General features: G+C 41.9%; 1 protein-coding gene across 4 annotated transcripts in view; it reads right to left on the bottom strand.

Moving 5' to 3' along the window:
* The window catches only part of PDGFRA (platelet derived growth factor receptor alpha), a 59687-nt gene that overhangs the window by 4768 nt on the left and 36384 nt on the right, over positions 1 to 18535 (bottom strand). For all 4 annotated transcript variants that reach the window (XM_082238084.1, XM_082238085.1, XM_082238087.1 and 1 more), the window contains exons 10-22: positions 18164 to 18357; positions 16493 to 16587; positions 16265 to 16397; positions 13169 to 13273; positions 10637 to 10747; positions 9781 to 9934; positions 8551 to 8717; positions 5713 to 5828; positions 5316 to 5438; positions 4287 to 4398; positions 3459 to 3558; positions 2164 to 2269; positions 1349 to 1584 (exon numbers count right to left, since the gene is read on the bottom strand). In XM_082238084.1, coding sequence (XP_082094210.1) covers positions 1349 to 1584; positions 2164 to 2269; positions 3459 to 3558; positions 4287 to 4398; positions 5316 to 5438; positions 5713 to 5828; positions 8551 to 8717; positions 9781 to 9934; positions 10637 to 10747; positions 13169 to 13273; positions 16265 to 16397; positions 16493 to 16587; positions 18164 to 18357 — 1752 coding nt within the window. The remainder of the gene's footprint in view (positions 1 to 1348; positions 1585 to 2163; positions 2270 to 3458; positions 3559 to 4286; positions 4399 to 5315; positions 5439 to 5712; positions 5829 to 8550; positions 8718 to 9780; positions 9935 to 10636; positions 10748 to 13168; positions 13274 to 16264; positions 16398 to 16492; positions 16588 to 18163; positions 18358 to 18535) is intronic.

Below are 18535 nucleotides of genomic sequence, written 5' to 3'. Positions count from 1 at the left end.
GCAACAGAAATCCTCCTTGGGAATTCATCAGAAGGCACATGCCACATAATTTTGGAGTCCAAAAGAAAAGTTCCCCAAAGAGACTCATTCTTACATGAAATGCTTTAATGCTGCAGTTTTCCCAGCTCTCTGTCTTTGGGGAAACTTCTCCACATCAGCTTGCTTGCTGAGGAATCCCTTTGCTTTTGTCACAGAACCACTGCTCATTGCAGAGGATTCTGGGAGCATATCCCAGGTAGCACATTAAATTCATGCAGGTCAGCCTTGCTGAGCTTCACCATTACCATGTGCGGGACTAAACGGAGTTCTAGCACAGGTCTACACCTGATGACAAATCTCAGGAAACAAGGGATGAATGGAGCACATAGCTCCCCAAATCATAAGTCTGAGAAAGCATGAGAGTAGTAAAATACTATGCGGACTCCACCACTCGCTGGACAATACTGAAGATCAGATCAGCCACTAGTTCTGTGCACATAATGATAAATTATAATGGTAAAAAGCTGCCTATATTCAGCACTGAAATCACTAATCAATGACAGATTACTTAACATGTTTTAAATCAACATTCTGGATACGCTGCCTCGAGTGGGTAACAGGGATATTTGAGGGGCTTCTTCTTTGCAATAGTGACCTGATCTACATTTCCCAGGCTAATGTCAATGTGGTTATCCTTCAGAGTTCACACTTCACTGAATTTTGCAGAGTTCTTGGCTCAACCAAGGGTGCCAAAATGGTCAACAAAAATGTTGACATTTTATTATAAAAAAGTACATTTAGAAATGCATACTTTGAAGAAAAAATACATCTAGGCTTCAATTCAGACCCCTAGTCTGCTGTGCTGGGTGTGTGTGTGTGGGGGGGATTATGTAGGTGGGATAGAGATCTTACCAACTGAAACAGTTCCATCAGCAGAGTGGTGCCAGCAGGAATCCTCTGGAACAGAGCTCTCTGTTCCACTTGTGTTAAACTTGTGAGCAGGTGGAAACACAGTCAGAAGGATTCCCACCATTGACAAGACTGGAATACCCAAATTGGGCACTCAGGGAGCAGAGAGGGACAGATCACAAGCCAGCCCTACTGCAGTCACTGGCATTGCATAGCTTCCCTCCATCTTCTGCCCCAACTGGCATTTGGGGTGACAAACGTGATGCTGACTACACTGCTCTGTCATGCTTTGTGGGAAACCATTATTTAAATATGTACTTTGTTGTAGATATTCTTTTAAGTTGCAGATCAATGTGAAAACAGTGACAGACATAAAATTAACAATGGCACAGAAATAGACTGATCCCTAGTGGTTAATGATGTCGGGATTTAGGTCACAGTGAACTTTAATCAGGTGTACCTGTGCCTGTTCCTTTTGCTGAGCTCGTCTTCTGAAACAGGGTCAATATCCGGCAGGGGGATTATGTAGCCACTGTCGGCGCTGAGTCTTTGTTCATCAAATCCACTCTCCCTGTCCTTCAGTTTGTCTTCATTCTTGTAAGTGACTCCAATGTAGGTGTTGTCACAGTCCGCTCTCATGCGTGTGACAGCGGGATGGTCACTCTTCAGGAAGTCCAAGTGAATTCTCTCATAGCTCTGAAATATATATATAACAAAATTGGTTGGAATTGTTTAAGGCTCTCCATCCCACACTCCCCCAAAACAGGATCTTTATAAATCTCTGTAGAACCTGGTAAGATTTCCTTTCAATGATTTTTTTGCACATGAGTAGTGTTTTGTGTCACATGGGGTCAGAAGCATCTTTTAAGGCAGTGAGGTGGGAGTTCTGACCTTCGTGAGCCTAATTAAGGCCACTAGGCCTCTCCATTTGCCCTCTGGCATGGTTAGGCCCAAACCACACCCACCTGTCCTGACATCACATGACATCAGGCGCAGGACAGAGAAAGCTACAGGGCCAAACTGAAAAGAGAGGGAATAGGACTGACAATTTGTCACCCTCTTAGGCTACCTTCAAAATCTGCTGCTTGAGATAGGTCAAGCATCAAATAGGATCTTATGGTGGGGTTTTCTGTCTCCACATTTTCACCATTCTCTGCAGTGTCATCATGAAACAACATTTTATTTACCCCACTTAAGAGCCAAGAGTCAATGGCACAACCAAGCAATGTCTTCTTCTGAAATCCTAGAAGCAACCCAGTTTCCAAAAGGACAAACCTTCTTGTATTCTCCAGGCAACATGTTCTCAACTATTTCGCTCAAGTGGTAAAAAGAAGGTCTTTTCTCGGGTTCACTGTTCCAGCATTTCACCATGATGTCATACCTGTGAACAGTATTGAGGCGGGAGGGAATATCTTAATGATTTGTGATGTTTAAGCAAATTGATGACAGTATAAAGACAGACATAATGCAGGGGAAGAGAGCCACAGAGGAAGCCTAGCTTTGCAGGTGCTGTGACAAATGCGCAAACTGATGAACTAGAGATTGGCTCAGCCATCAGTCTTGCTCCGTTCCCCATGTTCGGGTGGATTGTCTATCCTTTTTTACTCTTAAAAGTGCCACATGACCAGCCATGCATTTATCTGCATATTTGTCACCTTGTTTTAGAAAGGAAACTTTTGAGTGATGTTGTGGCATGATATTGGGATCCAATGCTGGAGATTCAGAAGAAGTTTTGTAGTGGGAAATAGACTTGCCTCATGTCCCATTGCCAAGGAATATCTGAGCTGGACCCCATGCCTTCAACATCTCTCCAGCCTGAGGAGGCTGTGTTGCCATCTGTGAGCTCTGATTACTCCAGCCCAGAAGCCTTAGCAGACCCCGTTGCCTCCCCGGTGTCACCAGAATCAACAGCTTCTGAAGCTGGCTAAGCCCTCCAAACCCACTGGAGCTAGTTACTCAAATATTTAAACCTCGGTCTCTATTTGCTTGCCATTGAAGCCATGTTTGAGCCTCCTCCTATGTCCCTGGTCTTCCCTCACCAGAAGAGTTTGGATATTGCTTCACCAGAACCAGATCTCTGGGACCCTCCAGATGTAGCTAGACACCATCAGACCCAGCCAGTATGGTCAATGGTCAGGGCAGCCTCTGCAGAGCTACATGTTCCCCACTCCCGCCTTAATGGAACCTGATCTCTGTTTGACATTACCTAAAACTTGTCCTCCTAGTTGTTGTCTTATCAGAACCTGAATTTGGATGTGCTTGAGTTTGCCTTGCTTCCCTTTTATAGAAGCCTAGCATCTGACTACCCTGCTCAGGCTAGATCCCCATCTGGATGAGACCCATCACCTGGGAGAGGAACGCATTGTAGGAGGAAAGTTAATCAGCATCATAGACAGCCAGGTTCTGCTGCAAACTTGCAGGGCTGTGCCTGTTTGGTTCCCAAGTTAAACCTGGAGAGGTTTAGGTATGTTTGGATTGAATGCTGTGAGGGCGCTTCTAGATCAGTCCAAGTGCTCTGTACATAATTTCCCTGAGGTGTTGTAGAAGAATGAGATGAAAAGAATACGTACACCTCACTGGTAGCATGGTCCGGTTTTGCCATTCGGTAGCCACTTTTAATTTTATTATAGAACATAGAATCAACCATCATGCCAGGATATGGAGTCCCACCTGAAAGTCAAGGGGAAATAGATGCCGTTATAATGTTTGTTGGAGTAAAATAAATTCTATGCATGGATTTGTTTTTCGAATGTTTAGGACCATATAGAACCTTTCAAGATTTTCTGAGAACTGCATGTTCCTCAAACCTTCTAGAATATTCTCAGTCAAGCTTTCAGATGTACATAAGAGTGAGGCAGCCAACCAGTCAGTTAGTGAGTGAGGTGTAAGAATTAAGTACAGTAAGCCTGCAACCTTCGTGGGGGTTACGTTCCAGGATCACCTTAAACAGCAGGGATAAATCATGTTTGCAAACCATGCATCCAAGTTATAAAATGGGGCTACAAATGTAATTAAAAAAACAATACTGAACAAATGGGGGCACCAAACCTATTATTCTCCTGTGGTGAAATTTGGTTTAAGCCAAGACCTGCCCTTAAACATCTCTTAGAAGAAACATCGTCTAGCGGGGGGATTATATCATTTGTAGTTTGGATAAGAATCAGGATATGCAAGGTATCATCTAGTCAGGAGAACATGGTGTTCCTTTCTGCCTCATTAGGGATATGACCTTCTGCTTTTCTATATGTATCTTTGTAGTCAGTCTTCTCGTTGGATTTAAACATTTTGAAGGTGTTTGGCTAGCCTCTAGCCACATGCCTACACAGCACAATTGGCAGATCTCCAATTATTCATTGAAGTTCCATTCTTTTATGATCCAAAGTAATGAGGATGCCTACCAAGAGAAAATATTTCCCACAGCAGAATGCCATAAGACCAGACATCACTTAATGTTGTATACAGGTTGTCGAAAATGCTTTCAGGTGCCATCCATTTCACTGGAAGGAAGGTCTGCAAGAATATAAAAAATCAATAAGAGTAGTTACTAAAACAATCATAAAAGGAGATGTTCACCAATAAATATATTTTAATTTGATTTTTAGCATATCTCAAAAGCTTGGGATGGGTGACAACATTAAAAAAATCCATGGAGATATTAAAATGCATCCTACATTGTCCCTGGCCACCCAAACACAACTGAGACTTTAAAATGGTTTACAGTACCACATATCAGTAGTATTGTCTGAAGAGGTGATACAATTTCCCATATTTTGGTTTTATTCAAATTATTTCCAGTAATATTATTTAAAATAGTGTGATTATGAGCCTTGCGTGGCATTTTGTCATTATGGAGACCAGTGCCAATGCAACCTATTGACTTCCACTGAATGAGTCAAATGTTGTTGTTGACTCTGAGTAGAAACTAATCCAGGAATAACTGGTTTGATAATTTTTTTTTTGCAAATACTGAAAAATGCTCCAATTGTTTTGAGAAAACTTGTATGCGATGGGCAAGTAAGTGGGGGCGGGGAGAGATATATATCATCAATCTATATGCTTCTTATGCTATAGTAAATGTGAAGTCCTGTGCAAATCTTGCCCATTCTAATTGCAGCTCTGACAAGACACACCATACATTACTATAATTTGCCTGCAGAGAAGAAAGAGAATTCTGTGCAGCAAAATTCAACTGTTCTGTAATGTGTAAAGAGTGCTTTGATGCTGGTTGTGTTTGGCATGAATAGGTTGATTGGAGACACTGGATGGGTGTTTGTTATCTGAATGTCAGTTAATTTCATTTTACACAGACACACACACACACACACACACACACACACACACACACACACACGATCCCAAAGCACTGTTTGCATTAGTTTATGGTTTCTAATGATGTAGTCTAAGGTAATAAATGTAAAGGTACATACACTGCCTTTAGATACATAGTTTGAATCATGCATGATGTCTCTAGCCAGACCAAAGTCACAGATCTTCACAATTTTTCCTTGAGCCAGAAGGACATTCCGTGCTGCCAAATCACGGTGAACACACTGTGGGATGCATAAATTACATGAGTAGAATGTAGGCATAGAATACCAATACGTAATATTTAATGTTGGAGGGAACTTCAGAAAGCATGTGTAAGAAAAAAAGATTAATTGGGATACCCTGGGATAGATTCATTCAGTATTGCAACCCTAAAACTCTAAACCCTAAAACTTTGTAGGCTGCTCTTTTATCAAACACATTTTCAAAGTTCCCCAAACAAAACAATCATGGTTTAAAGCTAGGCAATCCCTTCACTGTTTCCTTTTAGACACTCACATTTTTAGAAGCTAAGAATTCCATTCCCCGTGCAACTTGGTAAGTGAAGCTGAGCAGGTCCAATAAAGTGAGGCCTTCTGAATTGTCATCGGAAAGGAGGTTCTTCACATCTAGTTCTGAGTAGGGAAGATGAAAAGAAAAAACCATCTGAAACATGAAGGTGCATTGAAAGCATGCATCAAACAGGCAATCTGCTTCAGTCCATCATCTTTCCAGAACATATCTGTTTGCAAGGAACTCACTTGAACTGAGGAAAAGTCTGTTTTTAAACTACGCAGAGCAAGGGCAGCCATTGTGGTTGCTGAACTACAGTTTCCATCAGCCAGTGGTCAAGGATGATAGGAGCTGAAGTCCAACACCATCTGGAGGGCGTCATACTGACCGCCCCTGACATCAGAGAATAAACAGATACTGTATTTTCTTGCATTGCTGCTGTCTTCCTACACATAGCCAATGACATTCTTCTCCGCTTTCCCTGGTACCAGCACTCCAACATCTCCTTCCAAAACATTTCTTCAAAACAAGCGGCTCACTGGTACATTTGCATCAATCAGCGATAGACACTGCCATAAAAAAATGGTACAAAAACCAAATATAGCTGTCCTTTCTCCGCTGATTATAGACTTTTTCCAAGAAATTGTAGGATTAAAAAAGTGCCACCTACATATTATACAGCTTGTTTTTGTACTTTATTCCAGTTGTGGTTTATACCCAAAGCAATGATTTAGAGATGGCATAGCCTTGTCAACTTTTTTTATATATACATCCATTTTTGTCTCTTCTAGCCCTGCAGAATTCTCATGTTCCTTGGTTAACTATTTGATGGGGACCATTCAGTGCCATCCAAAGACCAGTGATTCTAGGGGCAGTTATCCTTATTTTTGTCCTGGAAAATGATGGCAGCAAACTGTCTAAAACCTAGCTATTCAATTACCCTGTTGGCTCAGTGAAATACGAGAGTTGACTTAAGTCTGGAAAAGATTCAGGTTCTGAGACCACAAGCCAGGGGTGACCCAACCTGTTTTGAATGCCGCAGATCAGATTTCTTAGTCAAAGGACAGTAAAAGGGATGAGTTAGCCATATGGGCCTTTCCTAACCCTCAATTTAATACTCTACAAATCATTTGGGAGTGTTCTATATGAGGGCAGTGAGGCTGCTAGAAATGAATCCCTAACAAATAGCCCAGCCAAATGGCTCAAAATTCTGCTGAATCCAGAATGGTATCAAAGCTACTACAAGTGCCACGTATGACACTGGCTTTTTACTAGGTATAATAATAATTTGGTACCATTCCGCCGACCAACTTCCTTCACATCTGCAAGAATGGTCATTATGGTGCTGCGTGGTGGTGGCAAGGTGAAAGGAGCGGTCTACTTTCAGAGGATCTCTGAATTCCTGCAGCATTTTTATTTATGGATCTTCACCAATGTTTTTGCACACAGGTACAGCGAACCTACTGCCTCCCTCTACCTCTTAAGGAAGCAATAGCAACTTAACCAACTGGAGGTTGAGTAAGCCCTGCCGCGCTGCCCTGTCACCCACTCCCGCAACTTAGATATAGGCCCATTCATTGATTCCGCTTGCAGAAACCCATAGTTCAAGTTTTCTTCTCCTTGTAAAACCTATCTTCTTTCAGGTATTCAAGTATATTTGGCAGGGCGAGTTGCAAGGGGCCCGCAACTAGGACCAGGCGAATATATCAATTTTGATTTCTCATTTTTCCAATTCCACATCAGTTTGTGATTCTTTTTTTAAAAGGGCCTCCTGAAATTCCATCAACATTTATTGCAAATTTCTCCCAATATACACATTTTTAATGGAATTTTGCCCAATATACATATGCATTGTTTATGTTATTTTCAGTAATATGTGCATTTATATGCACATTTACCCCAGTACATGCATTATCGTGTTCATTACTTGGAGGGAGAATTGCACTGCAAAATTCAGTGTGAATTTGGAAGGTTGGCTGTGTTTGTTATTGTACTTACCCTAAACTTAACCTAATGCAGTGTTTATAAAAAAATGATTTCCAAATATTGTTAAAATACAATAACAATCATGTAATGTTTATAATATTTTTATTTTTTATTTTTTTACATGGGTATATCTTAACAATTTCCCCCCATGTTTTATCTTACCTTGTGAACTTGTAATTTTATACTGGGTACAAAAATCTACCTTTCAACGTGAACCAAATCAAATATCTCCTCCATCACTACCCACAACAACTCAGTTTACTTTTGGACTCTGCTTATTTAGAATAATGGAAATAATAATCTAATGATTTATTTTCTGTGTCAAAATTTTCAGTTTTGAGGAACCAAAGGAACCAAAGCAAAATCTGAATAAAGACGCCTTTCACAACAAGCTAAACATGAGCTACAACTTTATGCAAGAGGAATCAATAAAATAGCAGTACTGGCTAAATGCAGTTGTCACAGAAACATTACAAGGGCATTCTACATTGAGAGGATGTATTTATATTTATTTATTTCCTCCCCCTGCCCCTCTGTGCTGTCTTTCAGGGCAAAGCTTCCCCATGGGAACTTGCATACATAGTAAAAGCATGAAAACAGAAACACCTCATTACAATAGAACTAAACCAGCTGCCTAAATAATGGCATGGACTAGCTCCACACGCCCATAAAAAAATCAGCGAAGAGGGAAACAATGTAAAAACTAGCAGCAGGAAACCATTAAATAATCAAACTCAGCTCAGCATCTCACTTAAAAAGCAGATAAAAATAAGTGGTGTATCATGTGGGAAGCTTTCCATGACTACTTGGGATTAAGGCAGAATATTAGGCTTATATTAGAAATGCACCTTAACTTACCTGACACATATTTTTTCTTATACGAAGCAGGCCTATCATACAATGACCTTTGAATGTCAGAATATTTCGATCTGTCTTTCCTTTCTAGCATCGGCACATACTGCATCGTCTCTGCTTGTTTCATATCCATATATTCACCATTGTTTTCAAAGGATAGGATTACATAGCTGGAATGAAAGCGCAACAGCAACACAGAGAAATAAGTTTACGGTGGGGATTTGTGCCACATTCATCTCTACTCACAAAACAGAGTAGATATACAGTCGTACCTTGGATCTCAAATGCCTTGGCTCCTGAACAAATCGGCTCCCGAACGATCGAAATCCGGAAGTGAGTGTTCCGGTTTTTGAACGTTCTTTTGGAAGCCAAATGTCCGACGGGGCTTACAGGGTTTCCAATTGGCCGCAGGAGCTTCCCACAGCCAATCAGAAGCCACACTTTGGTTTTGGAAGTCGAATGGACTTCCAGAACAGATTCCGTTCAACTTCCAAGGTACGACTGTAGTTATAATATGATCCTTTCCCTCAAAATTAAGAATGACCTGAAATTTCTCAGAAAAGAAATTTCTATCAAATTAAAAAACTTTCCCAGTAGTATTCGACTAAGTTTTGATCAGAGTGGACCCACTGAAATTCATGAGTAAGTTAGGTCCCTTAATTTCAACAGTTCTGTTCTTAGTTGAATAGCACTCTTTGTTTTTTTGAGCTTCACCTGAATTGTTGGAGAATTTCAGTCTTTCTTCTGGAGCATATTTGGTGGAAAAGGCAGATTTATTCTAGGTGCAAAGGTGGATCTACTTTAATACTGTTGTCAGGAAATTGGTATTTACTCAGAGCAGACCTACTGAAATTAATAGACCTTATTTCGCCATATTAGTTCATTTCAATAGGTCTATTATGAGTAAAACTTAGTTGAATACTAAGTGGGTTCAATGTCTACACCTTCCCGTTCTCCTCAGCCCATTTCATCCTCCAACATGAACCCACAATAGTGTTTCATTCAACATTAAACAAACCAACATTTTCCAGGGGGAGGGAATTCTGTGAAAAACTGCTGGACAATTTCACTGCCCCCCATTAATATTGGGCAAAATGCCCCCCCCCCAATTTCACATCAGATTCAACTTTCTTGCCATCACAAAAGGTACATGACCTACTGCGCCCCACTTCCCAATTCTATGCAACTTACCCAAAGAAAGAACCATTTCCAAACCTGAAAAATAAACCCTACCTCCTAGTACTTTCATCAGCTGAGTTCATCCCAAAGATGTCCAGGTCCTTCTTGGGCTTTTCAGGATGTCGATTCAGATAGTTGTCCCTATTTTTATGCAGGTAGTTCACCAAGTCTCCATAAAAGCAATATTCTGTTATGATATAAATTGGACCTGATGGAGGTGGGATAAAAAGGGGGGGGGGGAATGAATCAAAACGCTTAGCCTCTTGCCAGGGTCATCTCCACAGAATGGTGAGGTCAGGTCTAATATCAGCAAGAAGCTCACTCTCCCACTGTCTCAGAGATGGCCTGAGAGAATTCCTGGGATGCACGCCCCACCTTTTGAGATTAAAGCAGGCTGTTGAGGGTCCTTGCCTGAGGGCCTTCCAAATCCTGGAGCCAGGAAATGCCTTTTAATTAATTCCCAGCTATGGTCTGAGCTTTCCTGCATTGACACCTTTAAAACCCTGTCCTGAAGGGTTGACAATCTGAATAAGGCCTTTGCAATTCGTGTCCCATCTGCTGTGAATTGTGACACGCCAGATGTACAAGAACCCTGCTGTTTTTAAGGTCCAGGTGGGCTTCCATCAAGGGCTAATCATTCTTGGTGGGTCACAGATTGTGTAGGCCTGATAACCTAGATGCTATGATGGCTACAGCAGGCAGATGTTTATATGATGTGGGCAAATAAGTATAGATCAATTACGGTGGAATGACTCTCAGCAGCCATCTAGTCTAGTAGCTACCTTTTGACCTGGCAAATTATGGAGTCTGCCTCCCTGTCTGAATACTAGGTCAGTGAGATCAAGCAAACATCAAGGAGCCGCTCAGTTCCTTATTTCAGCGGTGTGAGAAGACTCTTAACCAAACCTACCTGACTTCGTACAAGCTCCTAACAAGTTCACTATGTTCAAGTGGGGTCCAAGATGGGTCATTATCTTTAATTCAGACATAAGAGCCTGTTTTTCGCTGGATCTCGCAGTGGCTGTTGGAAAAAATGAACAGAGCAGCTAATTAGAATCTATATTGAACAGATAACATACAAAGGATAATAAAGTGATAAGATTATACATCATTACAGTAACATGCTGTTAATTATGGAATTGTGATCGGGTTTTTATAAGGAAAAGTATTGTCAGGGGTAAAAGCTGCTGGGAAATAAAATAATTATACATGGACAGTAGAACCTACGGATCTTGTACTCAGTTCAATGAGACTTACTCTCAGGTAAATGAGTATAGCATTGCAGCCTAAAATGATTGGTTTCTCAACTAGAAGGCATGTATTGTATAACAAACAAACAATGGTGCACTTGTATGATGATGATTCATTTTTAATTCATCAAACTGGGTCAATTTCTGAATCAGCTTATGTTAACATGAGCCTAATTTCAAGATAAACCAATTTGAACTTGCTTGGGTTCAGTCTGGTTTGGTTTAATTGGCACCATTTTATACCAGCTTCACATTTTTTTAGTTACAGATTGTTCTCTGTTCTGCTACTACCCGTGTCAAACATTGCAACCTCAGGGTTTCATTAAAATGTTATGGGGTTGGGAGGAACAGCACAGAAACTCAAAATCACGCTGAACGCTAATTTTATTTTTTTCGTTTCTATCAAAGCTCTCGCCTTTTCCTTAGCCAGAGTGCACAGCAGCAGCCAACAACAAACCCTTCCACTTATTTATAGGATTCACTTGCACAAGAAGTGGGCACAGATGGTGAAACTTGCTATTTACTATTAACTTAAAGAAATGTCAACTAAGTAAAAGTCTTAAGAACGTGAGAAGAGCCCTGTTGGATCAAACTAAAGGCCTATCTAGACCACGATCCTGTTTCTCACAGTACTGTAGCTACGGAGGGTAAGTTTTTTGCCCCGGGTGAAGCCTCCAGAGGCTCCCATCTTGTGTGTATGTGTGTACGCAAAAGTGTGTGAGGGTGAAGCCAAACTGGGTCTTTGACCAAGGTGAAATAAAGCCTAGTTTCGCCCCTGGTCAACCACATGCCTTTGGGAAACCTCTGCACTCTCCTGCCCTTGAGCTCTAGAATCTGATATCTGGAGACTTACTGCTGGGATCTTCAAGGCAGCATATAGCCACCATGAGTAGTAGCTTGTATTCTGGTCCTATAAAGGCATACCTTTGAAGTAGACCCATTGGCTTTATCCCTGGCAACTTCTAGCATTAAGGTCTCTGACGATCACAGCTTCTGATGATTCTAAGCATCGTGGACAAGTTCCGAAGGAGCCGCGCATGTGTGTATAAGTAAGTCATGCATGAAGACAGAAGTGTGCTTTGTAGTCTTAACTGAGTTTGCCTCCCACAGTGAAGGGAAGCTTCTGATCGCTTGTTACGGGAGTTTCAAGACAGCGACACCCACTCCAGTAGCATGCATGACTTTCTTACAAATGCCTCAGGGGGTGCTTTGAATTCCACCCATTCACTTTGGGGTTAGTTCTGTTGAAATCAATTGAATCTACTTCCATTCCAAGCAAATGTGCTCAGAACTGAAGCATTGCTTTGAAACAATGAATAACATTATCATGCTAAGTACTGCAGAATATGTCAAGGGCAAGGGAACCAGCGGTCCTTCAGATTCTGCTGCACATCCCATAGTTCCTGATGGGAGTTGGAATCCAACAACAGATGGAGGGCAACTGGTTCTTTGGTCATGGAATGTTTAATCAGCCCAAGGCCTGGTTACTGAGTAATGTTATCACCTGGTGCCAAAAGATATGTAATGAAGGCACCAGGTGAGACTCCCTAAGGAGAGCATTCTGCAACTGGGAAGCCACTGCAGAAAAGGCCTGTTCTCATGTCCTCCAGACATCTCATGGAGGGGACCACTCAAAGAAGGGTCTCATATGATGCTTTCAGGCTGACCAAAACAGTTTCTGTGCCAGAACCGGGCCTAAACCAGGTTTACACAACACTTGATTGTAGTAAAACGTCCAAGTCATTTACAAGAAATATTAAAATTATCAATAAAGCAGTTTTAAAACCACTACAAGTGTTTAAAATATTAAAGCACATCAACATGAACATTTTTGGGTAGGTTTCCTTAAACAAAAATGTTTTAAGCAGGTGCCAAAAAGTGTACAATGAAATGTCATTAGGAAGGGAGCACCAAAGTGCCACCACACTAAAATATCAATTTCTCACAGCTACGGAATGTGGTACATTTCACAGTGCCATCTCCACAGATTGAAGCAGCGGAATGGGCACAGTGGCAATAAAGACATAAAAGCAGACACAACTTGATGGAATCAAAAGCATCCAGAAGGAAAACTGTCATGGTAAATATCATGCCCGTTAATTTTGCTTTTAAGTTCTAATTCAGCCATTCTCACGATTTGAGATGAGCCAGAGAGATGGATTGGAGTACTTGCAACCTGGAGAAAGACTTACGCTTCAACATTTTCACAGCCACCTTCATCACAGGCTGTGACCGGCTTAATCCATAAGCAGTTCCTTCAACTACTTTCCCAAAAGCTCCAGAGCCAAGGATTCGTCCTGTAAACAACAGAGTGTTGCTAATTACTGAGAGGCAACCTATCATATCTTATTTCACAGCTTCTAGCATTCTTGAGATCCTGCTGCTGGCATGCATTTGAGAGTGGGAGGCCTGTGTTCCTTTGTCCATCTGATTTCTAAAAACCCATTAACACATGATGAGCCAGTTCCTCCAACTGAATGAATGGGAGATACCTACTCACATGAGAAATCTGAGCATGTATCAGAGTTCTGACACCCATTTCTTAGACTGAACCCATTTCTTCTACAGCCTTACAACATCATGATTCCAAGACGACTCCATTGACATTAACAGCATTGTTCTAGAGTAAATCATTCGTAAGCAAACAGCTTTGGTCAGTCAAATGCAGTTTGGTTTATCTCATCCTAGCAATATTGCATTAAATGCTTTGCTTAAACTGGGCTACATTTGAGTCTTCAGAGCAGTGCTTTTCAAAATATGCCCCAAGAAATGAAGCAGATCAAGGATTCCTCAATGAGGAGATTAGTCTAACAGTCTATATCAAAGACATGGTAGCACCCTGAACTGCTACAACATCCAGAGTTAGCTGACAATTCAGTCTGGCTGAAAACATAGACGTTTAAACTGATTTTGTAAGACTTTATATTTGCAAGAAAGATCTGCCCTAGTAGTTTCTACAGGGTCCTCAACGCCTCCAGTTTCATTTAAAAGGGAAAGTTTCTGTACCTCATGGTTACAGAGAAACCTCTGAAAATAGGTGCGCAGCTTTTTCAGGCTGACAGATTGGGGCTTTCTCACTTAGCAAAAATTGTGATCCTTCTCAATTATTATACCACCTGCAACCCATTTCCCCTTCTGGCTTTCTGTGTTCTATGAAAACTTTAATCAGTCTCAACACTAGTTCCACACTTGTACGGCCAAATGAGATTATGGGGATTATTAAAACTGTCCAGTGTGCATGTATACTCAAGGCTCTTCAAACCTGTGTCACAATTCAGGGATTTTAATGCAACTGTTAGAACCTGTCTGAAAATTCAGAGATGATTCGGAGAGAAGCTTGACCTAATATTTCCCCCATTAAAGTGCAAGCATGGTCAGGTCCATTTCTGAAAATCCCACAAGGAAATTCTTGCAGTTCAACAAAACTTTGATCTGGCTTCTTGTGATATATCCAGGATGAAGAAAGCTTCCTATAACATGTCAAACCCACGCCAACATGTTGAGCTTCCACCAAACCCCCAAAGGCCTTTTGTGACTTGAGGTCTGTGGACCACATGGCAGGATGCAGCCTCTCATAAACATTTGCTGGTGTGGCTCAATCTAGTCATCATCCAGTGCCCACTCGACTCAGTGTCATGGCTGTATATATATTCAACATGAGAAAAACCTCCTGCTCTGCCCACACCTCTGATCCGTATGTGTAGGGTAGGTGGGAGAACTTCCTGGACGTCAGGGATTTATTAGTAGGTCTCCTATTTGCACTCGTGCGCATTCATTTGGATAAAAGACTTGTTTACCAGGTTTTACAACATGAATGTCTGGAATCAGATGATTCCACCCACAGCTTGTCTCTGCAGGCCACAGTTTATCTTTTTGAAGGGCCCTCTGCGCACAATGACAGGCACTGTTTTGCATGTCCCATGGCTGAACTCCTAGCACTGAAAGCCAGTTCCAGGGCTGGCCTGGCTAGGATGAAACCAACCTTCTTCATATGCATAACTCATAATTAACTATGAGCGTTCCTCCACTCTCAATAGTTTGGGTATGACCCAAGACCAAGATTCAGCTCAGAAAGGATTTATTGGAACATCAGGAGCAAGAATGACAAACAGGGTTCTTGGCCTGGTATACAGTGGTACCTCGGGTTACATACGCTTCAGGTTACAGACTCCGCTAACACATAAATAGTACCTCAGGTGAAGAACTTTGCTTCAGGATGAGAACAGAAATCGTGCTCCGGCGGCACGGCAGCAGCAGGATGCCCCATTAGCTAAAGTGGTGCTTCAGGTTAAGAATGGTTTCAGGTTAAGAACAGACCTCCGGAACAAATTAAGAACTTAACCCAAGGTACCACTGTATATACCTTAAGCCGGCCCAGGCAAAATACACACACCACCTGTGATAAATTGCCGTAATGCTGCAATTGGCGAATCACAACACTGGCCCTATCTCAGCAGGGGTTGGCTGCCTGCCAGATACTAACAATGTCATTGATGGGTTTTAGAACCCTCTTGGTCTTTTGTTATGCAGATGAAGCTCTTGAGCTCCAGGAGACCTGAACGCCTAGGCCTGCACTGCATGCATACAGCCTGGCTTCGGCCCACAATGCCTGCATATACAACACATTGTAAGCAAATTAGAGGTTGAAACTAAGTTAAAGGGTTGAAACAAATCAATTGGCTGTGGCTTTTCAGTAAATGATCATGTCATACTGTCCAACTTTTGTGGACCTGAAACCGGGACCCATGTCTTCGGGGACACGTTTCTGGACAAGTTGCATTGCCTGTGTCACACTCTAGCCCCCCCCCCCAAAGCACCTTTTGGCGACTAGACACAGCCCGACAGCATGCAAGATCACAGCACCCAAAATGTCCACTGCAGTGTGGACTGCTCCTTTCAGGGTTCCAGCCAGCTGTGCCCTTATGCAGAATATGCCATTCCATTCTCACTTCAGCTGTCAGCAGCATTCTGTGGCCACTGAACATCCTTAGTTTTGCACTGGGCCATTTAAATTTTATTTTATTTTTTTGGTTCCCCCACAAATCTGGGTTTTCTTCCCACACTTCTGCAAAACTTGGGGCTCTCCCAAGCCTGCTGATAGCTCCCTCTTGCACATGGACGGTGCCATTTTGGCTACATTAAGAATTTGCATGCAGAGAAGGAGCTTGCTATTAGCCGCACAGTCAAAGCATTTCCTTTCTCAATGGTTATGCAACATTGCTAACAATGATACTAACATTCTACATGAAATGAATGCTGCTATCTCTGTAGCATCAAGAGGCTCTTACCTAGTACTAATCCATCTCGTGGAAATTCCCATCTTGAGTCATATGGCAGCTGCATAGGGTCCACATAAATGTATTCATGTCCATCCGGGCTGATGGACTCGATGACTCTCCATCTTATTTCATATCTTGGTTTCTGCAGCGCACAAGGAATGGAACGGAGCATGTTAAACTCATCCCTACTGAACACGTGAATGGAGACAGTTTTAAAGAAGTGTGTTTCTACATTACCTGCTTCCATATGATTACCAGGACAATCAGCGAAATTATTACAATTACGAGCAACACTAGGACTGCAGCAGCCACCGTCAATTCTGATCGTAAAGCTGCAGGAGAAAGGAAATGTGCAGTTGAGGTTTATTTCTCTCGCCAGCAGGCGCTTACTTTCAAAAGCAGTCATGGTGGCCATGATCCCAGGCAGGCTTGGGACAGTACACTAAATTGTGCTTCTTCCTCATTCAAGGTGTGTAGTGCCCAAGTCTGTCCTGGTTATTTTGGCATAAAAGGCAGAAAATCCCACAGAATTAAGCATGAGCAGTGAAGTGCAACCCTACGCATGCTTACTCAAAAGTAAGTCCAGCTGTGTTCAATGGGATTTCCTTATACACAGTTATCTCAAAGTAAATCCCTTTCAACTCAATGGACTTCTGATAAATCAGTTTTGTGCATGCCTTAAGTCTTTCCCACTGAAATCAAAGGAAATTAAAACTCCTTAACTCTAGCTGAATTATGCCCTCCTTTTGATTTGTATGCATCCATCTTTTAATTACCAGTTGCTGTTTCCTGTCTTCCTTGAGATTAAAGATCCATATGATACCACTATTTCCTCTGTAAATTCCTCTCACACACCCTTTCTTTGTGGGTTCAGCTATAGTTAAGTTGGAGGGGGGCATAAGTGTGACGGAGAAGAGAAGGCTCCATATTTCACACAACTCTCCATCAACTCCTGTTTTCAATATTCTAAGAATTATTTAAGCAAGTACAGGTTCGTCCCACTCAGGATATTAATATACATACCATTATACTTATATATATATTGAATAGGTATGTTCTTTAAATGGGTAGGACTTCTTCCTTTTCAATATATTGTCATATGAGTATTTTAGTTCTTTGTTCATTGCTGCTTTTACCTGATTTTAATGCCCTTTTATTTTATTTTTACCGTGACAGTCGCTTGGAGGCCCTTGAGCACAAAAATGCAAATAACTAAGGGGAATTATTTGGAGTGGCTTCTGTGATCTCGGGTATGGCAGAATGGAAAATATTTCTAAACAGCTTCACACCAGACAAACAATATTGCATATCTTGCCCAATATATCTTGCATATTGCATATCTTGCCCATCAGAATATAGATTGGAGGCACCTGGATGGTAAATGCAAAAGATGCAGTAAATCATGCAAGACTGTGGTTTTCAATATTATCTGGTTGTTAAAACCAGCTAGGTAATTTTACACTCTGGACTTAATCGTTCTATCATGTGGTCTTTTAGATGGCAATTTGTATCCATTCACTCACTTTAAAATGTGTGAAGCCTGCCTCACTGCATTTGAGGAGCTTCCTTCTCATTGCAGAGTGAAGCCCTGGACTTCTGAGCTAAAGTGCTGCCCTGAGGGCACCACCATGTTAAAAGGTCTGAGATCCAGTGGCGTAGCGTGGGGGTGCAGGGGCGGCCGGCCGCACCGGGCGCAACATCTGGGGGGGCGCGCTCGCACTCACAGCTCTCTAAAATCCACGGGTTAGGGGCGCAAATTACTTGCCTTGCCCCGGGTGCTGACAACCCACGCTACGCCACTGCTGAGATCACATCCACACAGCATAAATTTTTTCATGACTCCTTGGGTCCTTTTTAAGGAGATAGAGCCAATAGCAGCTGTGCCAACCATATACCATGTTTACTCACTGGGAGCCACAAGCTTCAGTTCCCGTGCCACAGTTCCAAGGTCATTCCTCGCCATACAGCGAACAGCCAGTGTTTCTTCCACCTTCTGAAAGGTCACCTGGCTTTTTACCATGTTTTTCTGATCAAGGTGAGTCTCCATGGTGATATCTGAGATATTGTTCGTCAGGAAGGTCCATGAGGTGTCATTACTACACCTGAAGAGAAGTATAGATATAAATGAGGATTACCAAACACTTCCCTTTTATTGAGAATTGCTCAATGAGCAAACAACTTTGTATACATACATCAGTGGGTAGCCAGTGTGTTGTTTTGGACTCAATCTCACATCAGCCCTAGCCAGCATGACCAATTATCAGGGATGTGGTGAAATGA

Source organism: Podarcis vaucheri (genome assembly GCF_965113315.1).
Source record: "Podarcis vaucheri genome assembly, chromosome: 9".
NCBI lineage: Eukaryota > Metazoa > Chordata > Lepidosauria > Squamata > Lacertidae > Podarcis > Podarcis vaucheri.
This window is presented reverse-complemented; position numbering and strand designations above follow the sequence as displayed.